This window comes from Ornithorhynchus anatinus, chromosome X5 (genome assembly GCF_004115215.2).
Source record: "Ornithorhynchus anatinus isolate Pmale09 chromosome X5, mOrnAna1.pri.v4, whole genome shotgun sequence".
NCBI lineage: Eukaryota > Metazoa > Chordata > Mammalia > Monotremata > Ornithorhynchidae > Ornithorhynchus > Ornithorhynchus anatinus.
This window is the reverse complement of record NC_041753.1, coordinates 7,718,681-7,734,049: the sequence shown is the minus strand read 5'-3', so window position 1 is coordinate 7,734,049 and position 15,369 is coordinate 7,718,681. Positions and strand designations below refer to the sequence as shown.

Sequence of the window (15,369 nt, the reverse complement as noted above, 5' to 3'; positions counted from 1 at the left end):
AACCGACCCGCTGAGGAGGGTTGTCCAGACGCCTTGGCTGACTCCTGAGGCCCGGGAACCCCAGGAAAGAACACCGGGGTTCCCCCAGTCCCCCCACGGGGTCCCCCTAGCTCCCCCACGGGGTCGGGGGCCGGGGTAAAGGACGGGTCACCCCTGTGTTATTCGTTTAGCGCCTACTGTGTGCCAAGCACTACACTAAGTGCTTGTACTAACCGGCCCCGCAGCCCGTCCAGGGAGAGGAGATGAGTGCTGGGGTAGAGACAAGACCATCGGGTCCCACGTGGGGCTTCCGGCCTAAGCAGGAGGGAGAACAGGGATCGAATCCCCTTTTCACAGAGGAGGCGACAGAGGCCCAGAGAAGTGAAGTGGCTTGCCCCAGGTCACCCAGCAGGCAAGCGGCGGAGCCGGGATGAGAACCCGGGTCCTCTGACTCCCGGGCCTGGCCTCCTTCCACTAGGCCACACCGTTTCTCTTGTCCGTGAAGTTGTAGTCCGTGCCCAGACCATCCCCACCGGGGAGAACCGAGGGTCTCCAGGGGAGATTTGGGGACGGGGAGGTGGCGGGGGGAAAGTGGAGCACCGGCCCCGACCCCCCCGGCCCTCTCTGGCGGTCCCCCTGCCCGCTCGCTCCCCGGCCCGGGCCGGGCGGGCGGTACCTGTGTTGGCCCTGACGGAGGCCGGGTAGCTGACGGCCCGGCCTCTCTCGGCGGTGACGGTGACCACGTACTCCACGCCGGGCATCAGGTCCTCCAGCAGGACCCCCTCCTGGTCGGGCGGCACGTCCAGCCGCACCCGCTGGTTGCCGGCGCTCACGTAGGAGACGACGAAGCGGTCCACCTCGGCCCGGGGCCGCAGCCAGGCCAGCCGCAGCGTGGTCGGGGTCACGTCCGTCACCCGCAGGTCGGTGGGCCCGTCGATCACTGCGCGGGGCGAGGGGAGATGCGGCCGTTACTGAACGACGACCCCCGTGGTCACCGGCACCCTGCTACTTGGGCGATTCCCGCCGGGGGCCGAGTGCTACGGTAAGCGCTCCGGTGGAGGTGGGACGGCCCATCCCCTCTCCCGCTGTTTGAGGCGGGGAGAGAACAGGTATTTCATCCCCGCTTTAGGGCTGGAGACACTGAGGCCCAGAGAAGGGAAGAAGCGTGGCCTAATGGAAAGAGCCCGGGTCTGGGGGTCAGAGGACCCGGGTTCTCATCCCGGCTCTGCCACGTACCTGCCGTGTGACCTCGGGCAAGCCACTTCACTTCTCTCTGCCTCAGTTCCCTCATCTATAAAAGGAGGATTCAATCCTACTCCCTCCTACTCAGACTGTGAGCCCCGTGTGGGAGAGGGACTACGTCCAACCTGATTAACTTGTACCTACCTCAGCACTCAGTACAGTGCTTGGCACCTAGTAAGAGGCTAACAAGTACTGTAGTGATGATGATGATGACGCGATATGCCCGAGGCCACAGAGCGGGCTGGTGGCGGAGCCGGGATTAGAACCCAGGGCTCCAGACTCTGGCTCCCAGGTTCTCTCCCCTCAGCTGGACTCGAGAATGGGCAGAGGGGTGAGGGGTCGCTCCCCTCCCCGACTTTCCAGTTTTGCCACCAAGAAATCAGGCCTCCTGTCCCTAAGACCCACCCCCCCCCCCCACCAGTACCCAGGGGTCCAGGAGGCCGATGTGCCCCCCACCGTGGCCCCCTCCCCAAATCTCTCCTGGAGGCGTTCGGTTCTCACTGGTGGTGATGGTCTGGGAGGCGGGCGGGCCCCGGCTGGGTCCCCTCAGGGCACGGACTGCGACGTTGTATTCTTGTCCCGGGGCCAGTCCACTATGGTCGAAGGCCGAGGCCGAGCCGGACACGCGGGCTGAGAAGGGGGGTCCCATCCCCTCCGTCTGAGAGAGAGAGCGGGAGAAATAATAACGGCGGCATTCGTGAAGCGCCGACTACGTGCCAGGCACCGTACGCAGCGCCGCTGGGGGGAATACGAGCAGATCAGGTTGGACAGAGCCCCATTTCACAACGGGCTCCCAGTCTTAATCCCCACGGTACAGATGAGGTCGCTGAAGCTCAGAGAGGCGAAATGACTTGCCCGAGGTCACACGGCAGACAAGTGACGGAGCCGGGAATAGAACCCACGACCATCTGACTCTCAGGCCCGGTCTCCGTCCACTAGGCCAGGCTGCTAGGGAGGCCGTTCTCAGCCCCGCCCGGGGCCCCAGGGGCGAGTGGGCGGAAGGGACCGCTAACACCGAGGCTCGGAGGCCGGAGGGGAGATCGGATGTTGTGGGGTCTCCCCCGGCCTCTCCCCCTCTTCGGCCAGGAGCAATGCGAGGGCACGGCGGGAGGGCAGGTGGAGGTTTCGACCCGTGGCCGACCGGGTATTGCGCTGGTCTCTCCCAAGCGTTCAGTTCGGCGTTCAATAAATAGCGTCGCTTGACCGACCGATGAATTCGAGTGAGGGAGAAGGCAGGTGGGGTTTAGTCCAGTGCTGTGCACGCAGCGAGTGCCCAATAAATCCCTTTGATTGAGGGATCACCGATGGTGGATTCAGTTCCTCCCCCATCACCCTCGCCCCCATTCCTGGGCGGGGCCGGGAGGGAGGAAGATGGTTGGGGTTTTGCGTCGCCCTGCTCCGGGCCCCGGGGCCCACGAGCCGAAGGGGCTTCCCCACGGGGTGGGCGGGGCGACAGACCCTCCCCCGTCCCTAAATGAGGGGAATGGCGGCGACGGGCATCCGGGCCCCGGGGCCCTCCGCCGCCGGCTCGGCCCCCGCCCCCGGGACCCCGGCCCCAACTCCGTCCTCACCGTGGGGGTGAACTGAATCTCGTAGGCGTCCACGGGCCCCGGGGCCCGGGTCCATTCGGTCCTCACCGTCGTCTCCTCCAGTAGGTGAACTCTCACCCCTTCCACCTGGGGGATCTCTGCGGGTCGCCGCATGGAGGTGGAGGTGAGGTGGGGGGGCGGGGAGCAAACCCTCAGGAAAGAGTTTGGGCCCGCCCCCTGCCCCCTCCCACACCCAGCGGCTCCTTTCGGGGGCGAGCAGAGGGAAACTGAGGCCCAGGGAGGGGAAAAGAGGGTAATGGTGGAGGCCTCTCCTCTCCCCACTAGACTCCGGTGTCTACTCTGGCCCCAGGAATCCCGCGCCCCCGCCCTCCTGAGCCCGGCCAGGGCGGAGGGGTCGGGTGGGGCTGGCGGGGGTGAGAACTATAGGCCCTTTCAGAGCTGGGCCCCGGGGCTCCGGGTTCCGGGCTTCCTTGCTTTCCTTCTCGGCTCTCTGAAGCGGGTCCAGGTGTTTCGGAGCCGGGGGCGGGCAGGGGAGGAGGCCCTGAAAGAGTTCCTTCACTGCCGAAACCTGAGCCCCCCGGGGGGTGGCAATGGGACCCGCAGAGGGGCTTCTTGATGGTCACTGGGCTTTCCTCCTCCTCCCCACCCCCGCTGCCCAGACCGCCACACTCGTTTCTCTGTGTCCTTCTCCCCCCCCCCCCCCGGCCTCCCCGTCTCGGATCTGACCCTGCGGTCGTCCCTCCGCCCGTGGAATCGGGCCACCGTTTTCTCCTCGGGCCGCCCGGCGCCCCCCCGCTCCCGGGCATCTCTCCTCGGGGGCCCGTTTCCACCGGCCCCCGCCCCACGGCCCAGGAGGCGGTGTCCACCCCCAGCGCCGGGGTCGGGGTCGGGCGGACCGTGCCCCGCGCTCACCTTCTCCGCAGTCCTGGCCGGCGAAGCCCTCCTGGCAGACGCAGATCCCCTGGCGGCAGCGGCCGCGGCCCCGGCAGTCGGCGGGGCACGTCTGGATGGCGCAGTCGGGCCCGCGGAAGCCTTCCACGCAGACGCAGCGGCCGGCCTGGCACAACTCACGTGGCCCACAGCCCCCCGGGCAGCCCTGGCCCGCCCCGACCGGCTCCTCCCGCCCGCAGTCGGCGCCGCCGTAGCCCTCCTGGCATACGCAGGTGCCCTGGACGCAGCGCCCGCGGCCCCGACAGTCGTGGGGGCAGCTCTGGGTGCCGCAAGCCGGCCCGCTGTAGCCCGGCTCACACACGCAGCGCCCGTCCTGGCAGAGGCCCCGTCGGTTACAGTCGCCCGGGCAGCTCCTCGTCCCACAGTCCTCGCCCACGTAGCCGGGATCGCACACGCAGCGCCCGGCTTGGCAGCGCCCGCGGCCCCGGCAGTCGTGGGGACAGCTCTGGGTGCCACAGTCCTCGCCCGCGTAGCCCGGGTCGCAGACGCAGCGTCCGTCCCGGCAGAGTCCCCGCCGGTTACAGTCGCCAGGGCAGCTCCTCGACCCGCAGTCCTCACCCGTGTAGCCGGCATCACACACGCAGCGCCCGTCCCGGCAGCGCCCGTGGTCCCGACAGTCGTGGGGGCAGCTCCGGGAGCCGCAGTCCTCGCCCGCGTAGCCCGGCCAGCACACGCAGCGCCCGTCCTCGCAGCGGCCGCGGCCCCGGCAGTCCCCCGGGCAGCTCCTCGTCCCGCAGTCCTCGCCCGTGAAGCCCGGGTCGCAGACGCAGACCCCGGCCCGGCAGCGCCCGCGGCCCCGGCAGCCGAGGGGGCAGGTGCGGGTCCCGCAGTCCTCGCCCGCGTAGCCCGGGTGGCAGACGCAGCGCCCGTCCCGGCAGCGGCCCCGCTGGCTGCAGCCCCGCGGGCAGCTCCGCTGGGCGCAGTCCTCGCCCTCGTAGCCCAGGTCGCAGACGCAGCTCCCGTCCCGGCACTGGCCCCGCTGGCTACAGTCCCGCGGGCAGCTCCGCTGGGCGCAGTCCTCGCCCGCGTAGCCCGGGTCGCAGACGCAGCTCCCGTCCCGGCACTGGCCCCGCTGGCTACAGTCCCGCGGGCAGCTCCGCTGGGCGCAGTCCTCGCCCGCGTAGCCCGGGTCGCAGACGCAGCGTCCGTCCCGGCACAGGCCCCGCTGGCTGCAGTCTCCCGGGCAGGTCCGCTGGGCGCAGTCCTCGCCCGCGTAGCCCGGGTGGCAGAGGCAGCGCCCGTCCTGGCAGCGGCCCCGCTGGCTGCAGTCCCGCGGGCAGCCCCGCTGGGCACAGTCGTCGCCCGCGAAGCCCGGGTCGCAGACGCAGCGTCCGTCCTGGCAGCGGCCCCGCTGGCTGCAGCCCCGCGGGCAGGCCCGGCTCCCGCAGTCCTCGCCCGTGTAGCCCGGCCGGCAGACGCAGCGCCCGTCCTGGCAGCGGCCGCGGCCGCGGCAGTCCCCCGGGCAGCTCCTGGCCCCGCAGTCGTCGCCCGAGTAGCCGGGATCGCAGACGCAGCGTCCGGCCTGGCAGCGGCCGTGCCGGTTACAGTCCCCGGGGCAGGCCGGGTGGTCGCAGGCGGGGCCCGAGTAGCCGGGGAAGCACTGGCAGCGGCCCTGGACGCAGCGGCCCTGGTCGTTGCAGTCGTCGGGGCAGGAGGAGGGCGAGGACAGGCCGGAGGAGGGGGACGGCCGGGAGGGGCCGGGGGCCGGGGGCCGGGCCCCGACGGGCTCCGAGCAGGTGGTCCCCGCCCAGCCCGGCTCGCAGGCGCAGGCGCAGCGGCTCAGGTCGAACACGCCGTGGAGGCTGCACAGGGTCCGGACGTCCGTCTGGCCTGTGCGGGGCGGGGGGAACGGCGGGGGGCGGCGGGGCTCAGGCAGGGGCCGGACCCCGGTGGATCGAGGCCCTGCCGGGCCCCCGTTCCCGCCCCCGGCCGGCGGCCCACCCGGGACTCTCCCCCTCCCTTCCCACCCCCGAGACCCTCCTCCCAGCCCACCGCTCACCCGGCGCCGCCCCCCGCCGCGTTCCTTCCCCCGGCCCCCGACTCACCGGTCCCGGCCTGGGCGACGCCAGGCTGGCAGCAGCCCCCGGCGCACTGCTCCCTGAGCCCTCTGACCAGCTCTTCCAGGGCCTCCAGCCGGGCCTGCAGGGCCCGCACCTCCGCGCCCGAGGCGGGGGGCTCCGTGCCCGGGGGGCAGCCGCAGCCCGCCCCGGGGGGCAGGTTGATGCGGTGGGTGAAGACCACCTGCTTCTCCCCGCCCTCCACCGTGTGTTCGTACAGTTGGGGGGCCGAGGCCCCCGCCCGGCTCCCCGGTCGCGGAGGGGGACGCGGGGCCGGGGCCGACCCGTTGCCGCGGGGGGGGGAAGGGCCCGGCTCCCGCCATCCCCAGCAGTGCCAGGAGGGCCAGGGCCGGGGCCAGGGGCGCGCCGGGGGGCATCGCTCTGGCGCCGCTCTCAGTCAGTCGACGACCGGGGGCCCGGCGGGCCCGGCAGGCATAGGCCTGTGGGGAGAGGAGGGGGTGGTTAAGGGGGGGGGGGGTGGGAGTCAGACCCCGAGCCCCAAAGGGTCCCCTCTTCCCCGGGGGTGGGGCCTCGGGGACCCACGTCCTAAGCGTCACGCGCTGCCGTTCTGCGGGGGCAGGCCCGTTTCGCGCCATCTCATTGCATTTCTCCACGGGGGGCCGGGACCCCCAGGACCCCGCGCTTGGTCCAGAGTGGTGGCGTTGCCCGGACCCCGCGTCCGAGCTGCTCCGCTCAGGAGGAGGAGCGGCGGCCTGCAGGGTGGCGAGGTGGTACGGGGAGAGGGGGACCTGAAAACTGGGACGCCGGACCTGACGGAGTCGGGTTCCACTGGGCCGGGCCGGGCCCGGCCCTGCCCCGCCCAGATAGAAACCGGTGACTTGCCCCAGTCCAGTCCGGTGAGTCACCGGACCCTAGGGCGACGCGGCCCCAGTTCCGAGCCCCTCGGCGTAGCGGCTAGAGCCCGGGCCTGGCAGTCAGAGGCTCACGGGTTCTCATCGCGGCTCCGCCGCACACGTGCTGTGCGGCCTTGGGCAAGCCACTCACTTCCCCCGCCTCAGTTACCTCATCTGTAAAATGGGGATTGAGAGACTGCGTCCAACCCCCTTTACCTGTACCCATCCCAGCGCTCAGTACAGTGCTCGGCACGTCGTAAGCGCTCAAATATTGTTATCGTTATTATCATTATTATTGTTCTGGGGGTCCGGACCCAGAAAGGGAGGCCAGAATCGAGCCATCCTCACCAGGGGGTCCCCGAGTCCCGGGAGGTCAGCCAGCGGGTGGTCCCCCGGGCGCGGCTCAGCCCGGTTCGGACCCCATCCCGCCGGGGAAGGGCCCCGGACCTTCTCCCGCGAGCCCCGCGTGGGACGGGGACTGCGTCGGACCTGATGAACTCGGATCTCCCCCGGCACTCAGAATGGAACTTAACCGATTTAACGCCAATAACAAGAACGATAATCTGACCCCTCTTCCGTCTCCAAACCACAGGGTGGAAAGCCGTGAGAGTGGTGGTTTATCACTTCCCGTGACACATCCTGAGGTTTGAGGATTGGTTTGGGTCCCGGGGAAGTGGAAGCTCTTGGGGAGAGAGCTGGGCCAGAACCCCTCCAGCCCGCTAAAGTGGGTGGGGCGGCGGGGTCGGGAGGCCAGGGACCCAGGGGGCCGAGGGACCGGCCAGAGCAGCGACACACTTGTTCTCCTAACGGTGGGCGTCGCTTAGTGGATTGTGGGCGGGGATCACGCTACCAATTCCATTGAGCTGTGCTCTCTCGAGGGCTCGGTACGGGATTCCGTACACTGAGGTGCTCAATAAATACCACTGATCGATTTGATTGACCGACCGGTCGTAGGAGAAGCCGCCACTCACTTAGGGATGGGGAAGCAGGTAGGGGACGGGGGCTAGGGAGGAGGGATTGGAGGGGCAGGGTTTAGGGGAGCAGGTGGGGGTTAGGGAGCAGGGTTTGGGGGAGCGGGTGGGTACAGGATTTGGGGAGCGGGGATCGACAAAGCGGGTCAGGGCAGGGGTTGGGGAGAGCAGATGAGGGTGGGGGGTAAGAGAGCAGGGATTGGAGGAACAAGTCAGGGCAGGGACTGGAGCAGGGTTTGGGGGAGCAACGTCCCCCATCCCACTTCTTCGGGGCTTCCCGAAGTTATCGTAGATAACGTGTCAATGTAGATATCGTAGATGACCACGACACGTTATCGTAGATAGATAACTTCCTTCTCCCCTTCCCCGGCCCTCCTCCCCAGACACCCCGCTAGCCCCGCATCGGCAGCTGCAGCAGGGAGCTGAGGCCCGGGCAGGGTTTCCTGCGGGCGGGGCCCGGGCAGGGCTGGCCTGTGGGTCCGGGTCCAGGGCGGATATGGGGATGGGAGAACCGGTGGCCCCCTGCGGGACGAGTGGCAGACGCCCACTTCTCTTCCTTCCCCCTCCCCGATCCCCGCAGGCTGGGGGAATTCCACCCCGGTGAGAGGGCGGTGGGCACGGGGAACCAGCTCCCTGCCTCCCTGACACCAGTCGAGCCCCCGGAGATGGGGAAGGGGGGAGGGGTCTCCCCTCCGCCACCGGCCACCCCACGGCTCTCCTCCCCGCCCCGTCTCTGTCCCCCTCCCCGTCAACACAGGCTTGAGCACCCTGTCTGAGAGAAGCTGTCTCCTCGCTCTCCCGGAGGGATCGGGGAGGCGGGGCGGGGGGGTAGCGGGTACCCCGGCTCTTCCCTGGGGTTGAAGAGCCCTCTTCCCCCTCCCCGCAACACCCCCGCGGGGGAGGGACACATCTCCTCCCTGGTTCCCTCCCGTTTTGGGGGGATGGATGGGGAAGGGATAGGAGGGGGCCTCCCACCCGTGACTCAGCTTCCCGGGTATTTACGGCTCTCCAGCCAATTCTGACACTTCGCTCATCTGGGACTGTGGTGGCTCCCAGGGGGCAGAAGGGAGCCAGGAGCGGCGGGGGGGCAGGGAAGAGTCCCAAAACAGAGCCGTTCCCAGGGACGGGGGTGGGACGGAGAGGGGCGATCCCGAGCCCGCCTCCTCCACAGGGCTCTCCCTCAGGCCCGGCCAACTTCGGCTTGGGCAGGGGCTGCCTGAGAGGGTTGGGGTGTGGGGAAGCTGGGGTCCTCTCTGGAGGGTGGAGGTGGGGCGGCGGGGGGGAGGGTCCGACCTGGACTGGAGGGAGAGGGAGAACACGCGGGCTCGCGTGGCAGGGGGGAGTGGCGGGCCCGGGGCCTAGGAGCTGGGGGCCCGGGCACCCGGTCCCTGGGGGGACTGGGGCTGGCGCAGTTGAGTGGGGGGTGGGGGCGGGGAGTGGAGCCCGGGGGGAAGAGGAGGGGAGGGAGGGACCGAGGGAGGGAGGGAAGGAGGGAGCTGTGGGGGGTGGGCGGGAAGACATTGTCCCAGGCCACTTTGGCCAAGGCAGCTGCAGCGTTTCCGAGTTGTTTCCCAGTTCCCCTCAGTTCCGTTTCCAGCTGTTTTTGGGCCATTAAATTCTTTCCAGGCGAGATAAGGGGTCCGCCCGCCCAGTGCCCGCCCGCTACCCGCCTCGCCCGAGCCGTGTGTATGTGGGGGGCAGGAGGAGTAGGAGCGGAGATGGGCAGAGGGAGGCCCTTAGACGGGCGGGGGGCTGGGGCGGCCGGGGAGGGGCCGGGAGGAAGAGCCTCCCGGCCCTGGGGACTTCAGGCTCTGAGCCGGCCCCGGCCCCGGCCCCGGCCCCGGCCCCGGCCCCGGCCCCGGCCCGGGCCCCATCCCCAACCCCGGCCCCGGCCCGGGCCCAGAGCAGCGTGAGTCACGAGTGCGCGGTTCTCGGCCCGGACTGGACTCGGGCAGCAGCCCAATATTCCCCCCCCACACGCCCTCCCCTCCCCCCACCACCACACACACACCCGGCCCGGCCTCTCCCACCCCACTGCACCCCCCACCACTCCTTTCCCGAAACCCGGGAGTCCAGGCACCTCCCAACCCTGGCTCTTTCCCAGATCCCGCTTCCCTCCCAGGCGCTTTTTCCCCCTCCCACCCGGGACCCCGGTGTCCTGCCTCCCTGCCCCCAGTCCCGGCTCCAAGCCTCCAGGTTTCTCCCCTCCCAGATCCGAGTTCCCGCTTCCTCCCGGGATCCCGGCGTCCGCTCCCACGGTCTCTTCCCTCGGTCTGAGCTTTCTTCTCGGTTCTTAAGCTTCCTGGTCCTCCAGACCCCCTATCCTCTCTATCCTTCAGCATTCTTTCCCCGGGACCGGCAGAAAAGAGGAACCTCGGTCCCCGGTCCCCGAGGCAGGCGGGGACCCCGTCCCCCATCCCGACCCAGCCACGTCCCTTACCTGGGGGTCCCGAAGGAGGCGGAGTGAATCCGGGCCGGTGAGTCTCCGCACCTGTCCTGCCCCGGATCTGGAGAAGCGGGAAGGCTCCCGCTGGGGTGGGGGTGTCCGGGGGCTCCTGGGGACTCCTGGGATCGGCCCACTAAGCCCCCCGAGGGCAGGGGCTCCCCAGGGCACGTCCCTCTGTCTCGGTGATGACAACGGAGAAAGAGGGAGCGTGGCAGCCAACTAAGGGAGGAGAGGAGGAATAACGGGAGGTCAGGGAGGGGTGAGGAGATACAACCGGTCCTCCCTCCCTCGATCCCTCCCCCCCCCACATTGGCCCCTCCTCAGCCCGGTGTCTGTGTCATCCCCCCCCACAAGAGAGACACCCCCTCCTTCGGTCCCGGCCTTCCAAGCCCTTGCACCTCCTCTAAGACCTCCCCCCTCCCTATTCCCTCCATTCCCAATCTCCCCTACCTCTTCATCTGCCCCTTTCCCTGCCTTTCCCCCTCCTCTGCACTCAACGTCTCCCTCTTGCCTAACTCCCGCTTCCCTCCCCACCCTTCTCACTTCCTTCCCCTGCCCACCTTTTCCCTCGTCCACCTCCCCTCTCATTCAGTCGGTCCCATCGGCCGTCTTTATTGAGCGCTTACTGTGTGGAGAGCACTGGACTAAATGCCTTGGGAGAGGAGGAGACAAGAGAATTGGGAAATTCTCCAACTCTAAATCTTCCTTCTCCCTCTTCTACTTGTCATTCCTGTCATTCATTCGACAGTATTTACTGAGCGCTTACTATGTGCAGAGCACTGTGCTAAGCGCTTGGAATGTTCAAATCGGTAACGGATAGAGACAGTCCCTGCCCTCTGACGGGCTTACAGTCTAACCGACAGTCCGTCCCCTTTCCACCTCTAACTGACCTCCAGGTCTTTCTCCGCCCAGATCCAAATTCCCGCTTCCACGGTCTCCTCCCTCAGTCTGCGCTCCCTTCACGGGACTTAGGTGTCCTGGTCCTCCACACCCCCCTCTCCCTCTGCCCTTCAGCATTCTTCCCCCAGGACAGACAGGCAAGATGATCCCCCCCCGGCCCCCAGCCCCAAGAGTCTTTCTCCCCCTCTTCCGTCACCCCTCTCTCCATCTCAGTCCCAGATCTCGCCTCAAGACTTTGGCTTTTTCCCGTTCCTTACCTCTCCCCCGTGCTCCAGGTCCTACTCCCACCTGCTCGGCTCCTCCTTTCTCCGATCCCCTTCTCTCCCTCGCCTTCCTGCTTCTTCTGCCTCCCTCCCGCTCTGAGCCCTGAGGCTCGGAGCCAGAACCAGAGGAGTGGAAGCCAGGGTGTCTGGAACCTGGAAAAGGAGCTAGGACTGTGAGGGAGAGAGCCAGGGGCCAGGAGGACAGACCACTTTGGTCCCGGGGGGAAAGAGGGGGGTGGCCGGCCAGAGCCTGAGGGGGCAGGCTGCCTGGAGGCTGGATCGATCAATGGTAACTACTGAGCGCTCACTGCATACAGAGCACTGTACTAAGCGTCTGGGAGAACATCAGAGTTGGTAGACGGGTTCCCTGCCCATCACGAGCTTACGGTCTAGAGGGGGAGACAGGTAATCGTCGAGATAAATAATGTTTACGGGGAAAGGGGCTGGGGCGGAAAAGTTGGAAAGGAGTGAGTAGTCCCAGGAGGGGAGTAGGGCCCCTGATGGGAGCCCTTGGGTGAGCCAGGGGCAGTTAGGGAAGACCCGAACCCCAGACGCGACGTCTGCGGCCCAGTCACCCACTGACTTACCCGAGTTCAGCTCTCCCATCCCCCTGGCCCCAGTCACCCTGCCAGTGGCCCAGGGCCTCCCTCCTGGCAGCGGGTTTCCCAGAGGCCTCCGCTGCCTCTCAGAGAAAGGCAAGAGTGCAGGGAGGGGTGAAAGATGGGGAATTGGAGGATCAGATTAGAGAAGCGGCATAACCTAATGGAAAAAGCCCAGGCCTGAAAGTCAGAGGATCTGGGTTCTAACACCGGCTCCGCCACGTCTGCTGCGTGACCTTGGCCAAGTCACTTTATTTCTCTGGGCCTCGGTTCCCTCATCTGTAAAATGGGGATTACGACCGTGAGCCCCATGTGGAACGTGGGCTGTGCTCGACCCCATTAACTTGTCTCCCCCTCTAGACTGTGAGCTCGTCGTGGGCAGGAATGTGTCTACTTGTTGTTAGACTGTACTCTCCCAAGCTCTTAGTACAGTGCTTTGTACCCGGTAAGCACTCAATAAATACGATTGAATGAATGAATGAATGAAGTATCTACCCTGTGCTTAGTACAGTCCTGGCATATAGTAAGCGCTTAACAAATAATGTTCATAATAAAAAAAATGGTTTTTAATCTGTCAGCAAAAGACACTCCCAGGCTCGGGCAATGACTGTGCAATGACTGTGCTCGGGCAATGACAGCTAAAGACTAGAACCCGGGAGTCATAACCTTTAGTTTTCTCCACCAGACGAGGGGCACCGCCCCAAGGCAGGATCCAAGGAGGGCTGCTCTACCCAGCCACCCCCAGGCCCTGGCTCCCCTTCTCCGTCTCCCATTCTGCCTACCTTCCCAGGACCCGGGCATCCTTCTCCGTAACGTTGGGTCTCGGCCACCATCTTGCTTTCGCCTAGCCGGGAGGGCCGGGGTCGGAGCGAGCCGGGGCCACGGAGCTTCTGACGGGAGCCAGGTCCCCCTCGGTGAGCGCGGGGCTGTCGGGGAGGAGCCCGTCTCTGGGAGATACGCGGCCCCGGCAGGGTAGGCGGGAGCGGGGAGCACTCAGCGACGGGAAGTCAGGGCCCTGGGTCGGAGCCTGCCCTTCAACTGATCCCTGAGGCCGGGACGCGGTGGGGCCCGGGGGGGGCCGCTGGAGGTCACACGTCCTCCCCTCCCGGCCCGAGCACGAGAAGCTGCATGGCATAGTGGGCGGAGCCTGGGCCGGGGAGTCCGAAGGTCATGGGTTCTAATCCCGTCTCCACCACTTGTCCGCTGGGTGACCGTAGGCAAGTACTTCACTTCTCTGCACCTCAGTTACCTCATCTGTAAAATGGGGATTGAGACTGTAAACCTCATGTGGGACAGGGACTCTGTCCAACTCGATTTGCTTGCATCCAGCCCAGCGCTTAGTACAGCTGACACATGGTAAGTGCTTAACAAAAAACATCATTACAATGACTATTGTTATCATTATGACCCCTCTCTCTCCCTGCACCAGTTCCTGCCCCCACCCACTGTCCTGGTTCTAGCACTTGCCCCCGACTCCCACTCCCCACTCTCTCCTTTATCCTCCTCCTCCTCCTCCAGGGGTCCAGAAGCCCTTGCCTCAACCTTCCCTTCCCCACTACACAAGCCCCTGCTCCTCCCACCTTGGGCCAAGTGCCTTTTTTTTTAATAGTTATTTAAGTACTCACTATGTGCCAGGCACTGTACTAATCGCTAGGGTAGCTATGAGATAATCAGGTTGGACATAGTCCACGTCCCACACAGGGCTCACAGACTTAAGCCCCATCTTACAGATGAGGTAATGAAGGCCCAGAGAAGTGAAGCGACTGGCCCAAGGTCACAGAGCAGACACGGGGCAGAGCCGGGACGAGAACCCAAGTCCTCCGCCTCCCAGGCCTGGGCTCTTTCCGCTAGGCCCTGCTGCTTCTTTGTTTGTTCGTTTATGATATTTGTGAAGTGCTTACTCTGTGCCAAACGATGTTCTAAGCGCTGGGGTGGATAGAAATTCATCAGGTTGGAAACGGTCCAACAGACCCCAGCTCTCTCCCTCTGCCCCTGCACCCACCAGGGACCCTGCCCACCAAAGCCCCCGCCCCCTCTCCCCACCACATGCTCACATCCCCTGGGCTCAGCCTCGGAGAGCGCGGGCCTGGGAGGGGGCTTCCGGACGAGCTCGCCCGGGCGGTGGGATCCGGTCGGGAGGCACGCGTCCGGAAGGACGGCTGCCTCGCCCGGGCACCTAAGACGACAGAGCAGCCGGACCGTCCCCACGCGCTGGCCTCGGGGCGCACGCGAGCTTGGGTCCGGGGGTCGGGACGGACGTGGCGGGTGGTCCAGGGGCCGCGCCCGCCCCCGGGCCAGGGGGGTCCTGCTGCGTCGGGGAAGGTGAGCGGCCGGGCCCTCGGGCCTGTGTTCTCCCAGGCGGAGACGGCGTGGGTCCCCGTGTGCACGAGTCCGCCCGCGTGCCGGCATCCCCGTGGGTGTCCGAATGTCCGGGTGCGTGTGTGGCTAGTTTTTTCCTGGCCTCGGTGGAGAGGATGAGGTCAGCCTCTTGGCAAGTCCAGCCTCCCCGCGGCCTCCCATCTGACCCAAGCTCGGATGGCTGGAGCCAGGGCAGGTAGTGCTGGTCTGTCCTCTCCCCATCCCTCCGCTGGAGAGCTGGAGGGGCCGGAGCAGGGCGAAGGGGCCCGGCAGGAGGCCAGGATGCAGGGGGCTAGGGGAGAAGAGGAGACAGGGGACACCTGAGTTCCGGAGGAGGAGGCAGGAAAGACCTGAGGGCTCTCACCATAAGGTCAAGCTCCTTCCCTAGTCATATAAGCCCCGAGGGGAAACCTCTACCTTGTGGCAGCTTCCCTCACCCCCGAAACTCCAAGGGTCTGGGGGCCAGAGGGAAGAGTGGTGAGAGTGCAGGAAATGTGGGCAACGGGGAGGACGACGACGACGACGACGTGAAAGGCCAATAGATAAAAGAGACCAGGGAAGAAAGTGCAAGAGGAAGGGAGAAGACCCAAAGTCAGAGGGGGAGAGGGGTGTTGGGGAAGGAAAGATGTCCGGTCCGAGTGGCATGCGTTGGCAAGAAGAGGGTTCCAGGGTGAGAAGAAGACATGCGGCCGAGCGGATAGAGCACGGGCCTGGGAGTCAGAAGGATTTGGGCTTTAATCCCGGCTCTGCCGGTTGCCCGCCGTGGAACCTTGGACACTTCACTTCACTTCTCCGTGCCTCGGTTCCCTCATCTGCAAAATGGGGATTAAGGTTGTGGGCCCCATTTGGGTCTGGACTGTGCCCAACCTGATTCGCTTGAATCTGCCTCAGGGCTCAGTACAGTGCTAGACACACAGTAAATGCTTAACAAATAGCTTTTAAAAAAGAAGAGAAAGAGACAAAGGGGAAGAGGTTTGGAAACAGAGAAGCCGGGGAAGAAAACCAGAGAGGGCTTAAACCCGGTGGAAGTTCATTGGCTCTCAGATGGGGGTGAAGAACCGAACTTCTTTTCTCGAAAATGAACCCGAACAGAACATTGAAAAACTTGGATTCTGGTGTCGGGTGGGATAGGAGGTGACGAAAGCTGAGGGATCAGAGCTAGAGAATGGGAGGAAGAGAAGATCGTGTTGGAATTTGGG

The 15,369-nt window shown here is 66.3% G+C and overlaps 1 protein-coding gene across 1 annotated transcript in view; it reads right to left on the bottom strand.

Moving 5' to 3' along the window:
• Positions 1-12,927, bottom strand: part of TNXB (tenascin XB) — a 49,220-nt gene extending 36,293 nt beyond the window's left edge. Inside the window, 9 exon segments of the mRNA XM_039910820.1 lie at positions 656-919; positions 1,723-1,879; positions 2,793-2,908; positions 3,684-5,552; positions 5,768-6,080; positions 6,082-6,219; positions 10,045-10,269; positions 11,208-11,366; positions 12,595-12,927. Of these exon segments, the coding sequence (XP_039766754.1) occupies positions 656-919; positions 1,723-1,879; positions 2,793-2,908; positions 3,684-5,552; positions 5,768-6,080; positions 6,082-6,156 (2,794 nt within the window). The 5' untranslated portion in view covers positions 6,157-6,219; positions 10,045-10,269; positions 11,208-11,366; positions 12,595-12,927.
• Positions 12,928-15,369: the final 2,442 nt, after the last annotated feature.